At 41.1% G+C, this 26,570-nt stretch overlaps 1 protein-coding gene across 1 annotated transcript in view; it reads left to right on the top strand.

The window, feature by feature from the left end:
- The window catches only part of GPC6 (glypican 6), a 1,045,088-nt gene that overhangs the window by 597,161 nt on the left and 421,357 nt on the right, over window positions 1-26,570 (top strand). The window contains exon 4 of the mRNA XM_077483046.1: window positions 15,142-15,307. Within this exon, the coding sequence (XP_077339172.1) occupies window positions 15,142-15,307 (166 nt within the window). The remainder of the gene's footprint in view (window positions 1-15,141; window positions 15,308-26,570) is intronic.

Here is a 26,570-nt window from a genome sequence, read left to right as displayed (position 1 = left end):
AAGGAACAGGAAATGAGGAAGGGGCAAACACTTTTTCACACCACTGTATACCTTACCAGTCCTTAGAAGGACCTTTGTGGAACTAGTAGGTTGTGATTAGCAGATTGTACCTCAGTCCCTATACTGATAAAGGACTGCTGCAGAATAGGGCAGCAGTCAGCAGTAGTGCACCTCAACCCTATATATTGTGGACCTATACCAGTCCTTAAGGATTAGCAGACTGTACCTTACTCAACCCTATATACTGTAGTACACTATACCTTACCAGTCCTTAGAAGGACCTTTGTGGAACTAGTAGGTTGTGATTAGCAGACTGTACCTCACTCAACCCTATATACTGTAGTACACTATACCTTACCAGTCCTTAGAAGGACCTTTGTGGAACTAGTAGGTTGTGATTAGCAGACTGTACCTCGGTCCCTATACTGATAAAGGACTGCTGCAGAATAGGGCAGCAGTCAGCAGTAGTGCACCTCAACCCTATATATTGTGGACCTATACCAGTCCTTAAGGATTAGCAGACTGTACCTCACTCAACCCTATATACTCTAGTACGCTATACCTTACCAGTCCTTAGAAGGACCTTTGTGCAACTAGTAGGTTGTGATTAGCAGACTGTACCTCACTCAACTCGATATACTGTAGTACACTCTACCTTACCAGTCCTTAGAAGGACCTTTGTGGAACTAGTAGGTGTTGATTAGCAGACTGTACCTCAGTCCCTATACTGATAAAGGACTGCTGCAGAATAGGGCAGCAGTCAGCAGTAGTGCACCTCAACCCTATATATTGTGGACCTATACCAGTCCTTAAGGATTAGCAGACTGTACCTCACTCATCCCTATATACTCTAGTACGCTATACCTTACCAGTCCTTAGAAGGACCTTTGTGCAACTAGTAGGTTGTGATTAGCAGACTGTACCTCAGTCCCTATACTCATAAAGGACTACTGCAGCAGAAAGGCAGCAGTCAAGAATAATATTCTTTCTATATTTGGAAGAAAGAATATTATACGTGTACAACCATACCAGTCCTGAAAAGGACCTTTGTGGACCTAATAGTAACAGCTGCTGATTAAACTGACTGTCCCTCACTGCCACACACAGCTTCCTGTCTGTCCCTATTTAAACTGACAAAACACAGGCTGCTGCAACAATAACTTGAATAGTACTCAAAACTATATCCTGTACTACTACACCATACCAGTCCTGAAAAGGACTTTTGTGGACCCAATAGTAACAGCTAATGCTTAAACTGACTGTCCCTCTCTGCAACACACAGCGTCCTATCTGTCCCTCTCTCAGCACTGACAAAATACAACCTGCTGCAACAATGACTTGAATAGCAGTGCCTCAAACCTATATCCTGAACTACACCTATACCATACCAGTCCTTAAAAGAACTTTTGTGGACCTAATAGCTAGCGATTTGGGTCACTGCAGTCTCTCCCTGCTCCACACAGCAACCTCTCCCTATAGTGACAGTAGAAAGAATGTAAAATGGCCGCCGGATCGGGTCTATTTATAAGTTAGGGGAATGTCCAAGTGTCCATGTGCTGTAATGTCTCAATTGGCTGTCCTGTACCACATGATGGATGTGTCATCATAGGTCAAAGTTCTTTTACACAGTAAACACGGAAGTCCGCCGGGCAGACCGCGAACAGCCGAAATTCGCTGCGAACCGACCGCTGGGCAAACCATTCGGCAATCCCTACTTTTCACAGCCTAGCCACATAGAGAGGCCCAATGTCCACCTGCAGGTGCTCTAAAGGCATGCATTTCACATCTAATTTCCTGACTACATATTACATTTTTGAAGGCTCTGGAGCCAGTGGACACAGTGGAAACATCCACAAAATTACCACATTTTGGAAAGCAAGCACCGCAACATATTTTCTATGAGGCATTTTTTGAGTCTTTTGAATATGTTTTGAGTCTTTTGAACAGGTTTTTGGAAACTGTGGAAAGAAAATGAAAATGTGTTTTTTTTAACACAAAGTTGTCTGTAAGATACTTCTAAAATGAAACACTGGCATACTTTGATTTGCACTCAAAAACATTCTGCTACTTTTCCCGTGTATACCACATGTGTAAGACCTAGAAATAATTCAAAACCTCTAGTTTGGGATTTTTAGGACAATTTGAAATAATGATTTGAAAAAATTAATCTATATATAAAAATATAATTATTTTCACATATAAATAGATAAAGAATTATATAGAAAGATTCAACATGTTGCATAATTTGTACATTAAAAAAAAAAAAAAAAAAAAAAAAAAAGCATTGCATGATGTATTTGATTTGGTTAGAAGTGGTAGTTCCCAACTACTTGCATTTTGTACAAATTATGCAACATGTTGAATCTTCTATATAATTTTTTATCTATGTATATGTTAATTTTTTTATATATATATATATATAGATACATTTTTTCAAATCATTATTTCAAATTGCCTTAAAAATCCCAAACTAGAGGTTTTGAATTATTTCTATTGCTATAGGGATGATGTCAATTACTCACCTAGTCACTTGAGTTGCCCATTTTTACATGCTTAAGACTTTTTCAATGTCTGGACTTATTATATGCCCCATATTGCAACATGTATAACACAAAATCAAAACCAACACTGTATAGAAAACACTATGATGGTTGCCTCTGTAAGAGTGGTCAGCAAATATAGCATACTGTAGCTTCACCTAGAGCAGTTTCTGTTCCTAAGAGCCAAGCAAGCCTAACCTACTGGAATGTGGCTGTCCCCAGCACAATACTGACCAGAAAGTATAGGAGGCTAAACAAAGGGTAAACAAAAGATTACCTGTGGTTTTAGTAGTGCAGTTGTCCACAGAGGAGGTCAAGAAGTAGGCAAAGTCATGGTCAGGAATCATCCAGCAGGCAGGAATATGGTCCATAAACAGTCCAGGATCAGTACAGGGAGCAGGCCTGCATTTTTTTGTTGTTTTCAGAGTGGGTTATATTTCCATTTTGTTATTGAATTATGTGTCCTTTTCGGAAAGATTTTAACCCTTGCTTCCTTTTCCAGTGACAGATGGTCACTGGAATAGAAAGTGAAAGCAAGCATTCCCAAGAAAGCTACAGACAATCTACAAAAATAGTTTAATATGATGGAAACTGTTAGAATGTCTGTCAGAGAGAGGTTATATCTTCTCTGAACAATCCTAAATAAGTTGCAAAAACTTTTTTGCTAGAATTTTATTTTAAAGAATGTAGCAAATTTCCATAAGAAGGACATAGGCACAGTTTCTTAGCCGATGTTCTTCTATTGCACAGCAGAAAAACACACGCTTCCCTCCAGACATTTGTTTAGTCCATAGCTCTAAGCTTTGCTTCCCTTTGAAGAACTATGCATACGAGTTATGTGGCTATTATTTGATAACACATTGCTAAGTAAAATAATGTAATTATGTTATCAAACTGTTACAGCTTAAAGAAATATAGTTTCCAATTTGGTTGGAATGGGAACTGCCATGTCTTATAAATGTGGTCATCAGTTTACTAAACTTTACATTTATTTTCTATTAATTAGAAGCTTCCTAAACTTGATAATGATTATTGGTTTGTTTACACTTGCAGTAGTCTCCATCCCAGATAACTTTTCAGAGAGTGGTACTGGAGAAGCTGTCAGGCATTCAGGATGCAATACTTCCACATACTTCCACATCCTGAATTCCTGTTTTTTTTTCTCTTCTTGACATCCAAATAAAGTTTTTGAATGGGAATACCATGCTGCAATGGCAACCATTATAACAAACTTTGTTGCAGATCCCTACTCTTTGTTATTCTGAAGAAATCCATATGTGTTTCACTGTGCCTCTGTTCTGAGTAGGTCTAATGGCAGTGGTTTCATAATGATCTGTCATGTGTGGCAGCAGCAGGGCACTAATGAGGAAATCTGCAGGGCCTGCATTCCTTCAGATGGGTTAGTATTGAATGTATCTCTCAAATAATGAATTGTTTGTTGCAGGGGATGCCTGGAATCTGACTTGTATCTTAGACAGACTTTTGGGAAAATTGGTGAGCCAATCACACAAGCAGGAAATTATGTTTCTGGGGTGTGGTCAGTATACACCCTGTGTACAGAACAACTCCAGGTAGCCATATTGCAAAGTATTCCCAGAAAATTGCAGCAGCTGCAGATTGAAAAGGAAAGATAATTTTTAATAGCATTTAATTCCAAAATGATTAGTGTTGCAATCATATGTGCTATATTATTTTTTTCTTTATTTGCAATATTTACCCTTTTAAATATCTTTATTCTATGTGTTTTATTATGCTGAGTCTATCACTATTATTTGGTTATTACTGCTTTGATTAACGGTACTCTGCATATTCTGTATGTACCTCTTCTTGCTGTATACTGAACTGGACTATGTTTTTGTGTTCTTTTCTACTGTATTGCTGAAGATTGCAATAAAGCACCCCTGTTTTGTAAAATAATAAAAAAAGAGAAGTGTATTGTAAGGGTTTATTGTAAGAATGAGGGGGAGTTGGGACTTTAAATGAAGCACAATTAAATGCCTCCATCCCGGTAATAGGTAAATATAAAGGGTAAATTGGGGCATGAAGCGATTGGATAGTGGAGGTAAATTTCACCATGTTTAAATTTCACCATGGAATGTTTAATTATTAACATAAATATACAGAGATAAAAAGTATTCATATTCATATAAGCCCTCGTACACACGGTCAGACATTCCAATGGACAATGTCCGATAGGACCGCGTTGTCGGATAATCCGACAGTGTGTGGGCTCTATCGGACTGTTTCCCGTCAGAGTATCCAACGGACCAAGTTCTCCAGCTGGGCTATAAAATTTTCCGACAACATGATCCGATCGGACTTTGTCCGATCATGTATGGAGAATTCAGATCGGACAAAGTGCCACGCATGCTCAGATCAAATTCCTAGAACAAAGCTATTGGCTACTAGTCTGAACGTAGTCCCATCCTAACGAAATAACGTCATCACGTTAAGTACGATCGGATTTTCTGACAACTTTGTCCGACACTGTGTATGCAACAGTTTTGGACAAAATCCGTCAGACAAAATCCGACGGATTTGGTTGTCGGAATGTCCGACCGTATGTACAAGGGCTAAGAAGCATGCACATGACAGAAGCATAGTGAAAAAGTACACATATAGCAGCACATGATTCTGGTGGTAAGTAGATTGAATAGTATAGCATAATAATGCCAGCGACAACATGCCCCGATACTGACAGGTGTACCCACACGGTAACTATGCATCCACTGAATGGAAAAAAGTAGTATAATTGAGTACATAAGATAGTGGTTCAATAAGTATGAATCCATATGAGATGTAGCTGGGGCATCAAAACAAAGCTCGATGTGTTTCGTGGATGTTTCTCCACTCATCAGGAGCTGATGCGGCAAAAGTTCCTTTGAAATGTGTATAGAAATATAATGAACCTTCCTGTTCATGTAAAAGGAGTAACAAGGTGAATGAACATTTAGTTTGTATAGATAGTTAACGAAACACACTTACAAACTCAGACAGCCAGTGCAGTGTGCGGTGGGCGCAAGGTGGGCCAGGAGCATAGCCTCTCCATGGGAGCTGAGGCAGCATATATATATATAGATGTGACACCGGGCAGAGTGGGGAATTACAAAATGTGATGGAGATCACCACAAAGATAAAGTGTAGTTGTTGAAACAAGCATATCTGGGAACAAAATATTAAGTATGTGTATAGTTTATGGTAATAATATTTTATGAATAATAATAAAGGTGAACCCAGTAAGTTCCATGAAAGGTGATGACATAAATCATCTGTATATTTATGTTAACAATTAAACATTACATGGTGAAATTTAAACATGGAAATTTACCTCCACTATCCAATCGCTTCATTTAAAGTCCAAATTTCCCCTTTATATTTACACTTTAAAGCAGAGCGTAACACCTTATCAGTGGCGGCCCGTGGACTTTGGGCGCACGAGGGCCGCCCCCCCATCCAATGCGCCCAGCACCTTTCATTATGCTGGACACATGGATTCCTATGGCAGGGGTGGGAGGGGTTGGTACTTTTTGAAGCACCTGATTAGAGCCAGAGGCTCTAATCAGTGGGGGCTGGGTGCTACTAGAGACGCACGGGGATGAGGGCTGGGTGCTACCAGAGCTGTGCCCGGGGGGGGGGGGGGCAGTGGGAACAGTGGCTGCATATGATGGGCACAGGTGGCTGCATTTGATGGGCACAAGTGGCTGCATATGATGGACGCAAGTGGCTGCATTTTATGGGCACAGTGGCTGCATGTGATAGGCACAAGTGGCTGCATTTTATGGACCAAAGTGGTTGCATTTGATGGGCACAAGTGGCTGCATATGATGGGCAAAGTGGCTGCATTTGATGGACACAAATGCCTGCATATGATGGACACAAATGCCTGCATATGATGGGCACAAGTGGCTGCATATGATGGGCACAAGTGGCTGCATATGATGGGCACAAGTGGCTGCATATGATGGGCACAAGTGGCTGCATTTGATTGGTACAAATGACAGCATATGATGGGCACACGTGGCTGCATTTGATGGGCACAGTGGCTGCATATGATAGGCACATGTGGCTGGATTTGATGGGCAAAAGTGGCTGCATTGATGCGCGCAAGGGACTGCATATGATGGGCACAAGTGGCTGCATATGATGGGCACAGTGGCTACATATGATGGGCACGCGTGGCTGCATATGATGAGCACAGTGGCTGCATTTGATGGGCACAGTGGCTGCATTTGATGGACACAGTGGCTGCATTTGATGGGCACAATGGCTGCATTTGATGGGGGAGTATTCAGTATTTTTCAGTATGTTTGTACCCTCCCCATAAATGTTGAGCACCAGCCGCCACGGCAATTTATAGATATTTTTTTTTCTTTATGTACTTCCACCTTGCAAAAATGTGAAAATTGTATTGATTTGTACTTTTAGGTGTTTCTTGTGCTGCAATGCAGCACTTCCTGTTTTTTGGCATAGACCAGACCCCACTGCCTCCTGAAATGTTTACTTCACAGCTATCCAAACAAGCAGTGTCTTATGCATATGCTGACATGTGGAGGTTTTAAGAACAATCACAATTCTGCAACTGGAATACCCAAACCTATATTAAAAATGGCAGCATTAAACAGCCCCCCCTCCCCCGTATACAGATACGGCAGTCTCTGGCAGGTCCCAAATACTGCCCATGCTTGAGACCTTTAAGAGGGACTTGGGAAGAAATGAAGGTGGTGTGAAGTTCCACTTTTAGTCAGACCAGAACAAGATGAATTCTGATCAGCTGTTATGGTTTGCCTTGCACCCTTTTTTAATGAGGATTTTTGTATTTTGGTTTTATGTTACTAAATAAACCTATTGAGCCTGAATCTTAGGATGCTTCTACCTGTTTCAGACAAACTGCATTGCATTACTTTTCCCCGAAAGGCTGTCCCCAGCCTCCACTTACAAGCAGACTTGCACCATTCTTTTCCTGAAGTGCCATTTTCCTTTTCTTTTCTTTATTCAGTGTTAAAACAAATATTAACATTTTAAATGTTAATTATGGCACTTAACTTTCACAGTCTTCTAAAGTGGATAAAGTGCAAGTAAATGTAAATGTCGATTATACAATGACCAAACAGATAACTGGAATACTGGAGAAATCAGAAACTAGTTTTAAACAGAAGTGCTATATTCCTAGAAAAGGGGATTTAATAGTTTGAGAATTAGGGAAGTATTTATTAAACATTATTACACTCATCACTGTCACAACAGTAGTATAATACTTTGCATTTTTTTTTTTTTTTTTTTTTTAAATGTATACTGTATAGTCACATTTTTAATTCTCCTGCTGAACAAAATCATGAAACGTGCTTTTATAAATAGGAAGAACAAAAATAACAGTAAAAGAAGAAAAGCTCAGGAAATAATGCAATGTCTAGACTGACTTTGATTCCTCTGGGATGAAATAATGTTTATGTTTTAAAGATGTTTATTATACCCATCCAGAGACAAAAAAGAAGGTAACTGGGGATGTCTCTGGTGTGGTAGACTGGACATCTCCAATCTACTTCAACAGTATATACCAGTCACTGTCTGGAGGGGATTATAGTCTTATTTTCTTAATTTGCATGGGCCATATTCACTTCATCCACAGCATATTTTGATATCTGAACTCAATGTGGTAACTTAAAGAATAAGAGTGTTAATTAACCACTTCAGCCCCGGAAGGATTTACCCCCTTCCTGACCAGTGCACTTTTTGCGATTTGGCACTGCGATGGCTGGATTTAGATTAAGCAGGCAGGTTAGTGGCAGTGTATAGTGTAGTGGCAGTGTGTATATATATATATATATATATATATATATATATATATATATAATACTCTGCATCCAGTGTAGCCTATATCTACAGTGCATTCGGTGGTGTACTGTTTCTAATACACTTCAGGTGGTGTACACAGTATCTAATAGTGTGTACAGTTTCTACTACACTTCTGGTGGTGTACACAGTATAATGAAGCCATACTATACACAATACAGTGCAGCTGTAGTACAATTTCTAATAAAGTGCAGGCGGTGTACACAGTATCTAATACAGTGTGTACAGTTTCTACTACACTTCTGGTGGTGTACACAGTATAAAATACAGTGCAGTCGTTGTACAGTTTCTAATACAGTGCAGGTGGTGTACACAGTATCTAATACAGTGTGTACAGTTTATAATACACTTTAGGCAGTGTACACAGTATCTAATACAGTGTAGTGTGGTGTTTCAAAACAAAAAATACATCATGTCTGGAAGGCCACCATGGAGAGGCAGACACTCACAGGCCACTAAAAGAGAGCAAGCAGCCTCTGTGTCTACCATCAACAGTGGTGGTCATGGACATTGTGCATCCTCTGCAGGTGACCATGGGGCACACTTACACTGGCTCCTTGTTCACAGTCACTCCTTCCATAGCCCTTCCGTAGCCCCAACATCATGCACGGAGGAGTCCCCAGAATTATTTGACCACAGTGTCGAGTACATGCTGCTGGAGGATGTGCAGTGATTTGAAAGCTCCGATGTTGGTTCCCAGGTTGAGGAAGGGGGTAACCTGAGCCTAGAGAGAGGGGGTTCCACAGAAGGACAAGAAACTGGCATACTGCAAAGTTTGTTCCAGTGATGAGGAGGGAGGGGATGATGAGGTCACTGACTGTACTTGGGTGCCTGAGAGAAGAGAGGAGGAGGAGGCACAACTCCAATGAGGCAGGATGTCCTCTAGGGGGCAGCTTAAGGGCAGGTGCAGGGCGCTGCTGACTCCCTTCTGACTTTTAAAAGTTTCTTGTTGTGGGCCTTTTTCAACACATGTGTAGCAGATTGCACCATTGCTATTTGCAACCTATGCCTGAAGTAGATCAAGCATGGCCAGAACAGCAGCTGCTTGGGCACCACATGCTTTACCAGACATATGATGACCAGGCCATGCAGTCTGTTGGCAACACTTGAAAGACCCACATCAAAGAAAAAGGCAGACTTCTCCTTGCTCCTCATCTGGGATCTCCAACCCTACTATAGCGCCAGTCTTCTCAAAAACCTGCACTGAGAGGAATGGAGGTATAGCAATAAGTGTCCCAAGTACTTGCAGCCAATCTGCTATCAGTACACCCCCATCTGATTTTAGCAGGCAAATTTCCCTTCCCCAGTTGCTGAACCGTAAAAAGAAATTTGGTCCCAGCCATCCACATGCTCAGCCAAATTGCTAGCACCACGCCTCCAAAATGCTAGTGGTGATTCTGCCACAGCTCTCTCCTCTATCCCCTCCTCTTTCTCTATGGCCTCTCCTGCAGATTTGTCCTCTGAACCAGTGGTGCTCCATAAGCTTTCAAGAGGCTACGCAAGCAATCAGGCTAAAAGATGCCATGCAGTGCTTGAGTTGGTCTGTCTAGGGGACAGGAGCCACACTGGATCAGAGATTCTGTCTGCTCTGTAGGGGCAGGCTCAGAGGTGGTTGATGCTATGCCAGCTTCTACCAGGAATGGTTGTATGCGACAATGGCACCAACCTTCTCTCTGCCCTCCGACAGGAACACTTGACCCATGTTCCCTGTTTGGTACACATCCTGAATTTGGTGGTGCAGCAGTTCTTGAGCAGGTACCTAGGCTTACAGGATCTCCTGAGGCAGGCCAGAAAAGTTTGTGGGGTCATTTATATGCCAGTGCACAGCTAGCTGACATTCAAAGAGAATGCAACCAGCCCATCAACCTTCTCATTTGTGACATGCCCACCAGGTGAAACGCAACATTGGCAATGCTGCAGCAGCTGCACAGACAGCAGAGGGCTATCAATGAGTACCTGTGGGAGTATGGCACCAGGACAGGGTCAGGGGAGCTTGGCTTCTTTTTGCTATGCCAGTGGCTACTGATCAAGGATGCATGCACTTTCCTGTCACCATTTGAGGAGGCCACAAGGATGGTGAGCAGCCACAATGCATGCATCAGTGACACTGTCCCTCTAGTCTTCCTGCTGGAGCACACACTTCAAGGAATCATGCACTTCCTGCGGGCCTGCCAAACACACAGGAAGAAGAGGAGGAAGAGGGTTGTGTCAGCATGGATGTAGAGGATAACACTCAGCAGCAGTCTTCAAGGGATGGTTTTCAGTCCTCAGAAACGCAAGGAGTTGTATGTGGCTGGGAGGAGTTAGTTATGGATCATGTGATCCTTATTGACCCAGAGGACTCAGAATCGAATGCCTCTGCAAACGTACGCTGCATGGTGTCCCTGATTCTGCAAAGCCTGCGAAAGGACTCTAGGATTCATAGTATCAAGGAGAGGGATCATTACTGGCTGGAAACCCTTCTTGATCCACGATACAAGGGTAAGGTTGCAAAACTCATCCTGCCTTTGCAGAGGCAGCAGAGGATGAAACATCTTCAGGAGACCTTGAATAAAGGTTTGTGCAATGCGTTTCCAGACCCTGGGAGGTTAGAATTTCTTGGTGCTGGACAACATGTTGCTGAGGCTTCGTTCAGTCAGAGGAAGAGCGGTGAAGAAGGGGTCGGCTGACTGATGCCTTTAAACAGTTTTTCAGTCCTCAGTGCGAAGGTCTGATCGGTTCAAGCAAACATTGCCAGCATCTGCATTACATGGTGCAGGAATATCTAGGGGTAAGGGCAGACTTGGAGACCTTTCCAACAGTGCATCCACTGGGTTATTGGGTCTTGAGGATGGACCGCTGGCCAGAACTTGCTCAATATGCAATTGAGCCACTGGCCTGTCCTACATCCAGCGTGCTTTCTGAACGCATATTCAGTGCTGCTGGAGGGTTTGTAATGGATCAAAGAGTGTGTGCCTGTCCACAGACTCAGGCTCACATTCATAAAAATGAATCAGTCTTGGATCAGCAGTTATCAAGCATCCGATGCTGATTTAACTGATTACATTTGCTATGGATGTGGGATCCCTTGAATACTGCCTATGCTGACTATCCTATTCCTCCTCAATCTTGATGATGCTAGCTTCCAACAATATTTTTGGTTTAGTTTCACCACCACCACCACCACCACCCAAGGCTCAATTTTTCTGCCCCTGTTTAACAGGGGAATGTAATTGCAATTTTTGATCTAATATTTCACAGCAGGGCCCGTTCCTGAACCCAGCAAGTGTAACTGTAAGGGCTTACAATGTTGTGGCGCCACCAACACCTAAGGACCAATTTTCTGCATAGTATATAGGGCAGGCTGTATAGTATAGATATACTGCTGTTCAGAGTATATAGTGCCTGGGGGCCCCCCACGCCATTTAAAAAAAAATTGGGTGCAGGGTTCCCCTTAATATCCATACCAGAACTGAAGGGTCTGGTATGGATTTTGAGGGTGACATACACACCATTATTATTGCCGGGATCTGACTATACATTACAGCCGCGAGCAGTTTTAAATGACATAATTTCCTTTTCGAAATGTTATTTTTCTGTGGCACTGTTATAAACATGGGAAAGATGTGCTACTTTACAGGCATACAAGGACACCCCCCCCCCCCCCCGGCACAATATTTAATGGAATATTTCATTTTTATTGTTTCACTTTAAGCATTATTAAAATCACTGCTCCCGAAAAAACTGGTGTTTTTGAAACTTTTTTTTGCATTGATACATGTCCTCTGGGGCAGGACCCGGGTCCCCAAACACTTTTTATGGCAGTAACTTGCATATAAGCCTTTAAAATTAGCACTTTTGATTTTTCACGTTCCTGTCCATAGATTTTATTGGTGTTCGAGCATTTTTTTTTTTTTTTTTTTTGCCTGATCGCAAACCAGGGGGGTGTTCGGCTCATCCCTACTTGTGACATGGAACTCTCTGACATTCATTATCCACACAAAACACAATATTAGGCTTATATTATTCAGCAACCTGCTGACTGTTTAACACAACATCCAAATTTAAAATACAAAGATTTGTTCTTTTCCAGCTGTCGGTTATCTGCAGCATGAAGTATGACTACATTTATAACTACTTTTTTACTATGAAAGAGAGAAAGTAGTTCTGATGGAGACCATTCAACTATCGTACTGCATTTCCAGTTTCCAGGGTACTAAAGCAGTTTAGTATATCAGAGAGAATGAACAGGGGAAATGGTGAGAATGCAGTAGGCTCAGTTAAAAATCAGAGCTGTTTGCTAGCAGCATTCCTACTATACTGTATATGCAATAAAGTGTCCTTGGATAAAGATGAACTCTAGGCAAAAAACTAAATAGACAGCTGAAATACATTTGTATTACCTGCCAAAGGAGGTATTTCTGTACATCAAGTGCATCCCTATGTGGAAGGTCAAGCTAGGTGTTGCAGCATTTAACAGAGAAAATTCAATATTTCATTAAAGGAGAAGTAGGGTCAAAGCTCTTCTAGCCCTAATTCTCTGCACGTTATTCTGCACTCCCATTATCTAGATTCATGCAACAGCAGGCTAAAGTCCACTGTCAGTTGTAGGCTGATGTCAGCCAGTCCAGACTCTGGAGACATCCCAACTTTAGTGTCGGGATCCACCCAGATGCCTAGATCCGCAGCTGGATTAGCCTTTGAGGACACCGCAGTGAACGCTGGAGGGGCAGATCAGATAGCCAATGACTGACACCAGCTCTCTGCTCACTGAAGACAGAGGGCTGAGTAATCAGTAGACTTTGATCACTCGGTTCTCAGTCTTAGAGGCAGTGGGGGACAGATGCTGCATCGATCTGATGGTGAGTATGTAGGTTTGTATTTTTAAACCCTGCACTTCTCTTTTAAAATATACAGTATGTCAAGGCAGAAAAAAAAATGTGCAGTACATTCCTGAAATACATGTACTGTACATTTCCCTATTATTATCCCTTTAACCATCTTACGATAGGCCATAACTAAATAGCCAGACAGCACCCCTACTAGGGCTGGTGAACATACGCATATGTCTATATTGTTTACCTTTGTGCACAAACACAAAGCCAGTGCTACCACTACCACGAGACAGCAGAGTGCATCAACAAAAAGCACAGAGCCAACTAGAGTGGTCGTAGGTGGAGAGGTGGGCTAGGTGCTGTTCAACTGCCTAGACACCACACGTGGAGATTGTTTGTTCCCCCAACAGCATAATATAAGACCTATGTGCGGGTTTGATACAGGCCACCTATTTGTCCCTAGCACTTTTGGAGTTCACGTTATAAATCCATATATGAAACCTTTGATGTTGTGCAGACTATATATTTATATGTATGATTCCACGCATTGATATATGTATGAATTTTTATACTGTTCTGTAAAATGATTTTGTGTATCATTTTTGTGAATACATTTGTAATATATTTTTTACTTATATTTTGGTCTGCCTTAAAAGTCCCCCTGTACCAGGGGGTACTGTGATCTCTTTGTTAGGGGATCTTTCTATTTATTTGATTATTAAAAGTCAGCAGGTGCAGTATTTGTATCTACTGACTTTTATTTTTTATTTTTTAAGTGGAGCACCGCTTTAATGGGATAATAATAAAGCTGATTTGCTGGTGATACTGATGGAGTTATTGAAAACTAATTTGTATAGGCTTTTTGTTTTTCTAGTGATATCAAGAATAATATTATTATGTTTTTTTTGTGCAAGTTACAACGACACCATTATCCCATAGTTTATATGATCAAAGGTACCGCTATGTTGGTGTCCCTTAAACACATAGCCAAGTTTTTTATTATTTATTTATTATTAAAAAAATAAAAAAAATAATTAGACATGCTATCTGCCAATAGAACTTAACCAAAAGGTGCATTCTATGCATCAAAAAATATAGAAAATATACCAAATCAAATCATAATTAAACCAAAAAAATAATATCAAAGCAATAACTCTAAGGCCAATAATAAATAACATGTTATCTCCTCCGATTCCGTAACATGTCTGGTTGACGAATGGCCATTCAGAAACTAACTGAAAAGCACAAAATGAAAAATGCTAAATGAAAAACGTGAAATGAAATGCGTGAATCAACACTCATCAAACTTCTACTAACAAGAAATTAGCAGAAGAAGCCCAAAGGGTGGCACTAAAGAGCTGAAAAACCACGAAGTACATCTAGTACGTCATTTCGTTCATAATTTTTGGCCAACATTTTTGTGACCGTGTGTATGCAAGACAAGTTTGAGCCAAAATTCCACGGTTTTGTTGTCAGAAAGTCCGATCATGTTTACGAGGCATCAGAGGTTTATCATACCTCTGTATCATCAAAGTCAGCCCTGTTTAGTGCCTTTTGCTAAACTACTGTATGCTACCACATCCACTCTCAGATCTCTATAAAAAAAATGCTAATCACTTGGTAGTCCAAGGTAAGCACAAGAAAGGCTAAATAGCCTTCTTGAGAAAATACAGGCTGTGTGCACTTAACAAATATAACAAGATGATTCCAATGGTATATTTAGCAGACCAAAAGGGAGCAAATAAGAGATGCCCATTGTTAGAGTTTACATACATTTTTATATTTTGCATTACATTACTTCAAAGCAAATTTTTCACCTCAAACCTAGTTTGTCAGTTTTCTAACTACTCTTCCTTATAAATGTATTCTAATTTATTATTTTTTCCAGTCAGAGCTAGAGTTTCTAAAACATGTTTTTTTTTGTTTTTTTTTTACAGCTCAGCCCAAATGCAGGGTGCATTCGGGCACTCCTGAAGATGTTGTATTGCCCGTACTGTCGTGGACTGCCCACACTGAAACCTTGCAACAACTACTGCCTCAATGTTATGAAAGGCTGCTTAGCTAATCAAGCTGATTTGGATATTGAATGGAATCTCTTTGTTGGTATGGGCATCGATTTAACCATTGAATTTTCATAATTATCACTTGATTTATATGATATTTTCACTGCAGTGTGCAAATGAAGTTATTAAATATTAATAATAAGCATCTGGTGGAAGGCTATTAACTTGCAGTGTGTAGTTTCTATAAGAAGGTACAGTCAAATACTATATGGCTGTTTCATTAATGCTTTATGATGTTGCTGAATGTATTGCTGTAGGGCTTAATGGCTACATTTTTGGCACACATGCCAGCCCAGTGTGATCATGATGTAATATCATACAGAGCTGTAAGAAAACGCAAAACGAAGTGTGCTTTAATTATCATGTATTCCAGTACAATAGGGCAATAGAGGGGTGCTAGCCTGTTTACGTTTATTAAAAGTAGGTTTAAAGGCTTACTAATATTGTGCTGGAAATCAATTTTAACAGCCAGTTCCAGTCTTTCTACAAACAAAACTGTGCTGTGAGTTGTTTAATTATTTAAGACATGCTTTCATAGACATTTATATGAGATGACAAAAAATAATAAAGATGTTGTGAGCTACCACTTATTCCTATATATAACGTAAGGCTGCTGCTATCACTAAATGTGTTCCCACAACAATCGGTAAAGAAAAAGTTGTGATAGCACTGCCCAATAGTGAACAATCAATCAATCAATCATTTAATCCTTTTAATTGAAAAAACAAAAAATAGTGAATTCCATAAATATTGGGTAACAAACTCATGTGCTATAAAATTGCTATAAACATTGACACATTGAAAAGTACATAAACACATTATTAGGTAAAATAAATCAAATCCCAACAGCTGAGGTGAGCGAGTATTTCACCTGGTGACGAAGCACTCTTGTTATATGATGGAGCACATATTGAAATATGAAGATGCACTAGAGCACTTTATGTGTGGACTGTTGGGACTTTATTTACCATGTTTCCCCAAAAATAAGCCCGGGTCTTATGTTAATTTTGACAACAAAAGACCCAGTATGGCTTATTTTCATGGTAGGGCTTTTAGTATGCTGTTTTCTATCCCCATCTTCCTCCCTGCCTGTCAGGAATCCCCAATGGCCAGTAGAACTGTGTAAAAGTGGTTGTAAAATCCTAAAATGCACCGTATTACAGTATTATTTAATGTAGAAAAGAAAAAATTGTAGCAGCACTAAAAAATATTTTTAAGTACCACTAGTATCAAGTATCATATGATTGGAACAGTGTAATATCACAAATAACAATATCGCTTTGTGTTTTTTCTTCAACACTTCATTACTTCTACTTGATTAATCTGGATGGTTGTCACGGAGAGAAGAATTAATATATTGACTTTTATTTACATTTTTTTCACATTTAAGGATTTTAATTTTTTTCTTTTTTTCACACGCATGATTTTTTATGTATTATTAGTCTATATTTTTTATCACCATTTTGATTAATTTATCAATCGAATCCACTGACGGTTTAATCAATGTATTATTGTTATTTGTGATATTACACTGTTCCAATCATATGATAATTGATACTAGTGGTACTCAAAAATAGTTTTTAGTGCTGCTACAACTTTTTCTTTATTTGTTATTTGTGTGCATCTGTAAACTGTGCATGTTTCTGTAATCAATTTGTGATAAACACCTTCTTATAATGCCGCTCTGCACTTGCGTGACCCACCTGATCGGTCTTCCGCACTGCGAGTACTGCAGAGGGAGGGGGGCCATGAGATTCCCCGCTGACAGCTGGCAGAAGAGGAGGAGAAGAGAGCAGCAGGGAAACCGCTGAGTGCCACTTGGCACTTCCATGGCCCGCCTGAGCTGTCTTCCCTGTTCCAAGCACTGCAGAGAGAGGAGGGGCAAGATCCCCTACTGACAGCTGGGAGAAGAGGAGGAGAGAAGTGGGGGAACAGCTGAGCGCCGCTTGGCGCTTCCATGGCCCGCTGAGCTGTCTTCCATGTTCCAAGCACTGCAGAGAGAGGAGGGGCAAGATCCCCTACTGACAGGAGAAGAGGAGGAGAGCAGAGGGGGAACAGCTGATACACTTTAAACTAGGGCTTATTTTGGGGTAGGGCTTATTTTGAAGCCCTCCCCGAAAATCACAGCAGGACTTATTTTCTGGGCGGGTCTTATTTTTGGGGAAACACGGTATCTAATATGTGTTTATGGATTTTTCAATGTATCAATGTCTATAGCAATTTTCTAGCACTGAAGTTTGTTACCCAATATTTATGGAAGTCACTATTTTTTGTTTTTTCAATTGATTAAATGATTGATTGATTGATTGTTCACTATTGGGCAGCACTATCTCAACTATTTTCTTTATGAGATGGTTTTCATATATGAGGATATTGAGGGTTTTCCAAAGTTCTTTAGAACTTCTATAGAAAGAACCAAAAAGGATACTTTTTTAAATCAGAAAATATGTCCAATAAATATTTTAACCTATTTATATTCCTTTGTCAGTGGCAGAGCTGGATATTACTAATTACTAAAGTGTCTGACGCATTCAGAAATTATCTGTGTCTGTGTCTACTGCTCTACTACTTGACACATATTGGTGATAGACAGTGTGGCTTTACATTTATATAAAAGATGATGCATCGTGAGAGATAAGTGGCTACATACAAAAGCTACAATTTATGTTTCATTGTGGGGTCCTAGCTCATAGACTTGTGCACAACGCAAAATTTTGTTTAGTTTCGGTTCGTTGTCATTCGTAAAATACATAATTTCGGTCTGTTATATTCGTTATGTTACGTTAATACATTTTCAGATAATTCGTTATTATTCGTAGAGTGTCGAATTCATTTGTTCATATTCGTTGAAATTTGATATTTATGTATGTATAAACATTCGTGATAATGATTCGTAGTTTGGAAAGTCGTTTGTTTATTGAATCTTTTAACACACACAATGACAACGTCTCTTCTCCTCGGCTCAAATACAATACAACACCCTTCTAACTCAGTTCTCAGGAATGCACTTTGCCAGTAATCCATCCTCTGGCACAAAATCAATTAGCTGATTGGACTATAAGATTTACTTTCAGCTGACCTTTTGTTTCATTAGATCTTTAAAGAATTACCGAATCATGTCGAATTCATTCATTCATTCATTCAAATTCATTTGTTATATTTCTTTCGTATTTGTTGTTATTCGTTATTTTTTTATTCGGACATTCGGATGCATCCGAATGTCCGAAAGATGCAAAATTCGGCCGAATTTAGATTCGTTACGAAACGAATTGCACAAGCCTACTAGCTCATACAGACATAAAAAAAACAACCCCATGGCATTCAAGGACTGTCATTAGAAATCTGTCTACCGCCTAGGCAACACATGATGAGGTTTATGTAACTGTTGGTAAGGTGTATATGAAACTGTTGCAGAACTTCAGAATTTTCTCTGCGGCACAATGCAATACATACACTGCAAGTGCACTTGGAAGTAAAGTCGCTGTAGATCCGATGGGGGACATGCAAGGAAAATAAAAAACAGCATTTTAGCTTGCACATGATTAGATGATAAAATCATCAGAGCTTTCCCTCTTTTCAGATCTACCCCTTAGATTTAGAGCGACTGCACTTCCAAGTGCACTTTCAGTGAAAAGTGAATTTGCCTTTCGTAAATAACCCCTAATAGATCCTTATTTAACTCCATTTTTCTTATCAACGATATAGTGGTATTTCTTAATTAATATGTCATAGCTATCGTTTCAGAATGTAAATGTGTTGCACATATGAACTACCTGAATTTGTTGCATACATTGGAAATAGCCAGAAAACTGCTTTTGGGAATTTGGCTCTGGATTTTCTAATATGACCATAATGCCAGAAAAGTGTTTCATATGTTTTTTTGCATAGCGCCTAATATGTTTTTGGTGTGTAATATTTAGGTTATGATGGAGTTGTTTTAGTGGTGGTCAGAGGAATTCTTCTTTAAATAACGTTAACTTCATAATACATTTACTGCAAATTAATTAGTCTGATTAAAATTGCCTTTCAGAGGGTGTTTGACAGGTGGTGAGGAGGTGTTATGTTGCCTCATCCCCACCTGTTTTAATCTCTAATGCCCCATACACGCTATCAGTTTTTCTGTTGAGTTTTTCCTTCAGATTTACCAAAACCATATAATATGAGGTCAAATCTTAGGAGTTTTAATGTGTATGCAATCAGGCAGGCAGTTGCACTACATGGTTTTGGTAAACCTGAAGGAAAAACTGATAGTGTGTATGGGGCTTAAAAGTCTGCTCCAGTGTGCTGCAGTTCAAACAATCACAGCCATGGCAAGTGCACGCCATGCTACACTGCCTTTATAGCTTAAGAGAGAGCACCTGGAGATGGTAAACAAAAGGTTGACTGTCCTAGACAAAGTCCTGACCTCAACCCAATAGAAGACCTTTGGGATGAATTAGAGTGGAGACTGTAAGCCAGGCTTTCTTGTCCAACATCAGTGCCTAACCTCACAAATGCGCTTCTGGAAGACTGATCAAACATCCCTATAGACACAGTCCTAAACCTTGTGGACAACCTTCCCAGAGGAGTTTGAGCTGTTATAGCTGCAAAGGGTGGGCCAACTCAATAGCAAACCCTACTGACTAAGACTGGGATGCCTTTAAAGTTCATGTGTGTATAAAGGCAGGTGTCTCAATACTTTTGGTTATATAGTGTATATTAACATCTTGCCAACCACAAAATACATATGTGCAGCAGTAAAGAAGCTGGGCTTTAGTGTCAGCATGCCACACATATGTGTCCATGGCAACTGAGGTTTATGTGCTGGGAATGTACTCTCTGCATGTCGCTGACAATTCCTGAGTTACTTGTTAAGACTGAGAGCTGGGGGGTACAGCCAATCACAGTGGTCACAAGATCAGGAAATCCATCCTGCCCCCTTGCCTTAAAGTGATTGTAAAGTCTTGTCTTTTTTCCTATGAAAATAATAAACATGTTATACTTACCTGCTCTGTTGCAGTGGATTTGAACAGAGAAGCCCAGATCCTCCTATTTTCAGGTCCTTCTTCTGTGCTCCTGGCCCCTCCCTCCTGTTCAGGGCCCCAACAGCAAGCAGCTTGCTATGGGGGCACCCAAGCCGAGTCACAGCTCCCTGTGTCCATTCAGACACAGAGTCACGACCTGGTCCCGCCCCCTCTCTCCTCAGATTGGCTAGCTGACTTTGAATGACAGCAGTGGGAACCAATGGTGTCACTGCCAATCAGGAGGGAGAATCTCGAATGGGTGAGATACTCGTGGACATCGCTGGACAGAAAGGGACCTCAGCTAAGTATTAGAGGGGCCGAGGGGGGCTGCTGCACAGAGAAGGCTTTTTTATCTTAATGCATAGAATACATTAAGATAAAAAAACTTTCTGAGGTTACAGTCACTTTAAGGCCAAGTTAAAGTACCTTAAAGGCAGTAAGAGATTATGAATGATAATGAAAATTACAACCAGACTACAGAGAGTATGTATAATCCCCATATAGAAAATAGTACAAATATTTTAAAAAAAAAGGCAGCTAGCGTAAGAACAATCCACAGGAAAATATAAACATTGAGAATCCTTATTGTGTGTATATCAAAGTTAGGCTTCTGAAAATGAGGTAAGTTATGGTGCTAGTTGCTGAAGTTCACTTATTGTAGGCCACCACTTTATTTTCATCTAATAGAGTCTGTGGCTGATATACAGTATCCAGGTTATGTTGCTGATTACAGCATGTGTTATAAATACTGCTGCTTTGGAAATATTGTTATTCTGTTGACATAAAGTCCTAAACAGTTACCTTTAAAACAATCCAGGCAATATTCTCACCAACAGTTTTATTCACTTTTATCAGTAGTCTGGTGATCCTGGAACATGTAAGTTTGTGATGCTGGAATGGCAAAAGACTCCATGCTACCACTCACAATGTTAACATAATAAAATGAGTGAGCTTGTGTTGGGAAACAGGGACAACTTATTAAGAGGAGAATGGGTTTCCTTTTCTTTTGCTTACATCTATTCTATGTGATGTGCTGATATCTAAAGAAATTTCCAGCCCTCTCAGAAGTGCCCCCATTCTGTTAAAATCAAGCTAAATACCTGTGGCAGGGTCTATAGACTTTCATATAGTGTAATAACGACAATGGCCTGGCTCTGGAGTCTGGATCCACCCACTTTCCTGTCATTTTGCTTGATTGATGTCAGCTCTCTGCTCGTTCCCGAGACTTCACAGAGCTTAGCTGCTCCCCCTCCCTCCTCCTCCCTCCCTTCTCTCTCTCCTCCCTCCTCCTCTCTTCTCTCTCTCCTCCCCCCTCCTCTCTTCTCTCTCTCCTCCCCCTCCTCTCTTCTCTCTCTCCTCCCCCCCCTCTCTTCTCTTTCTCCTCCCTCCTCCTCCCTCCTCCTCCCTCCCTTCTCTCTCCTCCCTCCTCCTCTCTTCTCTCTCTCCTCCCCCCTCCTCTCTTCTCTCTCTCCTCCCTCCTCCTCCCTCCCTTCTCTCTCCTCCTCTCTTCTCTCTCTCCTCCCTCCTCCCTTCTCTCTCTCCTCCTTCCTTCTCTCTCTCCCCCTCCCTCATTTCTCTCTCTCCTCCTCCCTTCTCTCTCTCCTCCTCCCTTCTCTCTCTCCTCCCTCCTCCTCTCTTCTCTCTCTCTCCTCCTCCCTCCCTTCTCTCTCTCCTCCCTCCTCCTCTCTTCTTCTCTCTCCTCCTCCCTCCCTTCTCTCTCTCCTCCCTCCTCCTCTCTTCTTCTCTCTCCTCCTCCCTCCCTTCTCTCTCTCCTCCCTCCTCCTCTCTTCTCTCTTTCCTCCCTCCTCCTCTCTTCTCTCTCTCCTCCCTCCTCCTCCCTCCCTTCTCTCTCTCCTCCTCCCTTCTCTCTCTCCTCTCTCTCCTCCTCTCTCTCCTCCTTCCTTCTCTCTCTCCTCCCTCCTCCTCCCTTCTCTCTCTCCTCCATCCTCCTCCCTTCTCTCTCTCCTCCCTCCTCCTCCCTCCTTTCTCTCTCTCCTCCTTCCCTTCTCTCTCTCTCCTCCTTCCCTTCTCTCTCTCCTCCCTTCTCTTCCCTCCTCTCTCCTTCTCCCTTCTCTCTCTCCTACCTCCCTTCTCATAGTCTGTTTCAGTGGTCAGAAGAGTTGGCAGAGATAAGAGCACTTCAGTCAGTGACTAAGGTAGGAGAAGTCACTGATAGTTCTGTGTATGTAAATCCCCTCTACATACTACTATCTAGCAGAGTGAAAACAATATATTTGTAAAGCGGAATACACATATGGATGTGACAGCACCCATGCATTCCATGCATTACTGTTATAGTAAAATGAAATAAAATCAGAGCTAACATTGTGAATGAATCCTTTTATTGACTATCTGGATTTTTATATGAGACAATGAAACCTTCCATTCACATCTACTTGTATTTTCATACTGAAGCAAGGAGCTCCTCAGACATGGACAGAGCTTTTCTCCCCCATAATTGGTGTATTACCTAGTAATCCTAAAGCAATAATGTTCCCTTCATTGTAAATAGAGTATTACAGGAGCACATGCTGTACAGTGTCATCACATGCCATACAGAGTCATTACATGCCGTACAGTGTCATTACATGTTGTACAGTGCCATCACATGCTGTACAGTGCCATCACATGCCTTAGAGAGTCATCACATGCCCTACAGTGTCATTACATGTTGTACAGTGCCATCACATGCCATACAGTGTCATCACATGCCGCACAGAGCCATCACATGCCGCACAGAGCCATCACATGCCATACAGTGTCATTACATGTTGTACAGTGCGATCACGTGTCATACAGTGCCATCACAGGCCGTACAGAGCCATCACATGCTGTGCAGAGTCATCACATACTGTGTAGAGTCATCACATGCCATATAGTGCCATCACATGCCATGAAGAGTCATCACATGCCGTGCAGAGTCATTACATGTTGTACAGTGCCATCACATGCCATGCAGAGTCACCACATGCCGTACAGAGCCATCACATGCCGTATAGTGCCATCATGTTGTACAGTGCCATCTCATGCCGTACAGAGTCATCACATGCCCTACAGTGTCATTACATGTTGTACAGGGCCATCTCATGCCATACAGAGTCATCACATGGCGTACAGTACCATCACATGCTGTACAGTGCCATCACATTCCGTACAGTGCCATCACATGCCGCACAGAGTCAACACATGCCGCACAGTGTCCTCACATGCCGTACAGTGTCATTACATGTTGTATAGTGCCATCACATGCCATACAGTGTCATCACATGCCGCACAGAGCCATCACATGCCGCACAGAGCCATCACATGCTGCACAGAGCCATCACATGCTGCACAGAGCCATCACATGCCGCACAGAGCCATCACATGCTGCACAGAGCCATCACATGCCATACGGTGTCATTACAGGCTGTACAGAACCATCACATGCTGTGCAGAGTCATCATCACATACTGTGTAGAGTCATCACATGCCATATAGTGCCATCACAAGCCGTGAAGAGACATCACATGCCATACAAAGTCATCACATGCTGTACAGAGACATCACATGCCGTACAGAGTCATTACATGTTGTACAGTGCCATCACATGCCATGCAGAGTCATCACATGCCGTACAGAGCCATCACATGCTGTACATTACCATCACATGCTGTACAGAGACATCACATGCCGTACAGAGTCATTACATGTTGTACAGTGCCATCACATGCCATGCAGAGTCATCACATGCCGTACAGAGTCATCACATGCCGTATAGAGACATCACATGCCGTACAGTGTCATCACATGCCGTACAGTGTCATCACATGCCGTACAGTGCCATCACATGCCATACAGTGCCATCACATGCCGTACAGTGCCATCACATGCTGTACAGAGACATAACATGCCATACAGAGTCATCACATGCCATACAGTGCCATTCATTGCCGCACAGGGATGGAGATGAGGGCACTGTATAGAAGTACAGTGACAGAGGGATGATTTGTATGTACAATAAAGTAGACTCTGGGGACATATCGGGGGTCACTTTAGATGTGGGGAAGTTGTCCGTCTCCTTTCCTATATTCTGGGATCTTCAAAAGACTATTCTGCAAAAACCAAAGGACTTGGGAAAGAAAGAAATGCAATGCAGGTATGAGGGTAGCATGTACTACCTATTTTTACATTCCCATACTTCTCCTTTAACGATCAAGCCTCCTGGCCACTGCAACACTTCTAAAACTTCCATAAAGCACTCAATCTTGCATTTTAGCAGCTCGCTATCATCTGCTTTCAGTAGAGGACACTAATGCCTGGTACACACAATGAGCTTATCAGACAGATGATCATCCTTTTTTCTTTTTGCATGCTAATCTCATATAGAAAATTAAGAGGTTACTAAATTTATGAAAATTCTCATACGAAAGAGTACAAATTCAAAAGTAATGTATTGTATTTGTATTTTTTTTTCGGCCCGAAAATGGTACTCATTGGTATTTTTATGCTTGTCCTTTCGAAAAATTGCACACGACCTATCATGATTGACTCGAAAAAGCTGTACTAACGATCAGATTATTGTACGATTGCTTCAAAAGCAGTATTAAGCTGTGTCAGTTCTGCTCTTAGACCCCTTTCACATGATCAGCTTGCAAAGATCCGCCTGTCCGTTTTTCAGGCGGATCTGAGCGGGTCACCCATTGACTTGTATGGGCAGATAGATGTCAGTGGATATGTGTCCACTGACACCCATCTGCCATCTGATCCCATAAATTCCACTCAAAACAGACAGTTGGGATTACATTCGCCATCTGTCCAGCAGATCAGATCGGATGATATCGGATGAAAACAGGCAGGCTTTCCATTTTCATCTGATCTCGCCATAGAGGACAGCGGAGCTCTGACAGGTCTGTCCCCACTCAGTAAGCAGAGACGAACCTGTCATCCGTCTGCTCAGCGGGAATCAGCGGAGAGATCCCCGCGCTGAGCTAGCGAAGTCCGCTGAGCAGATCCGCCCCGCGTGAAAGGACCCTTAGACAGCCACTTTAACACCTCAAACTAATTGATAAAAACTTTTTTACACACACATAAAAACATAACTTATTACATTCTTTGGACATATTTTTGATTAAAAAGTACGAAAAACAAGCCAAAATAACATGTGTAAAATGATTTCACCCTACGGTGGTTCAGGTAGAATGAATACTTTTTCAGACACCTTTCAAGACATCTAGAAGAGTTAAGGAAATATTTTTCTATGTTCTATTCATTACTTTTCAATGGCCTGGCTGCTTTATTTATAGCATGAAAGAAGCATAACTGATGTATTAACACAATTCTAAATGTATTCTCATTGCATAAACATTTCCAAATCAATTTTTTTATTCATATACCCTATGGTTCATTCTGACCCTGTTGGTTATCTCCAGGCTCTGTGATCGCAGTGTAATAGTAGCTATCAAGAATGTTAAATGCCGTGCTAGTATAATGTCTTTAATCCTGCCCTTGACTCTTCCTGCAGACATACAAGAAAATTACAGGAAAAAAACATAACATTCAGTAATAAATATCAAAAGTGGAACATTATAACCACTGTCTGCTTTTTATGCATGTGCACAGTTCAATAAGAAAATATAATGTTCCATTTAATGTTTTACCTGTTGAAGGAAAGAGAGCCTGTTTAAGGCAGCCTCTCTTTTTTGTGTGTTCTAGACATTATATGGGGGTTGATTTACTAAAACTGGAGAGTGCAAAATCTGGTTCAGCTCTGCATGGTAGCCAATCAGTTTCTAACTGTAGTTTGTTTAGTTAAGCTTTGACAAAAAAATAATAATCTAGAAGCTGATTTCTATTTGATGGCCAATCCGCTATGACAAAACGTGACGGGTGGGGCCAGCATAAGTGACGCGATCACATAAGCCAGGACTGAGAAAATGGGAAAGTGTGCAGCACAAGGAGAAAGTTTGATTGTTTGTTGGTTAATGGAATACCTGACTATGCATATTTTAACTTGTTGCTCTGTGAGTATTTATTGCCCTTTCATTAAAACGTTTTTTTTTTTACCTACTACACTATGAGAGTTTTTAAATTATCTTTGGCGTTTCGGTGGATGCTGTTTGAGTGATACATTGAAGGTTCTTTGGAGATCCAGTGATTCCCTTGCTGCAGTGATCATAATAAGAGCATGCTTAGACCATCTGTCATAGGTGGTCTTGCCATATGGTAAGGTGGACCTATATACACCAGCTGTGTTTGGGTGAAGGCTTTTCTGGCAATTCTCCTGCTAAAGGAGAAGCTGTTTCTTTGGAAGATTTATCA

The sequence above is a fragment of the Lithobates pipiens genome, unplaced genomic scaffold, assembly GCF_037356315.1.
Source record: "Lithobates pipiens isolate NorthernLeopardFrog02 unplaced genomic scaffold, aLitPip1_a1.2 Scaffold_16, whole genome shotgun sequence".
NCBI classification, from domain to species: domain Eukaryota; kingdom Metazoa; phylum Chordata; class Amphibia; order Anura; family Ranidae; genus Lithobates; species Lithobates pipiens.
This window is presented reverse-complemented; position numbering and strand designations above follow the sequence as displayed.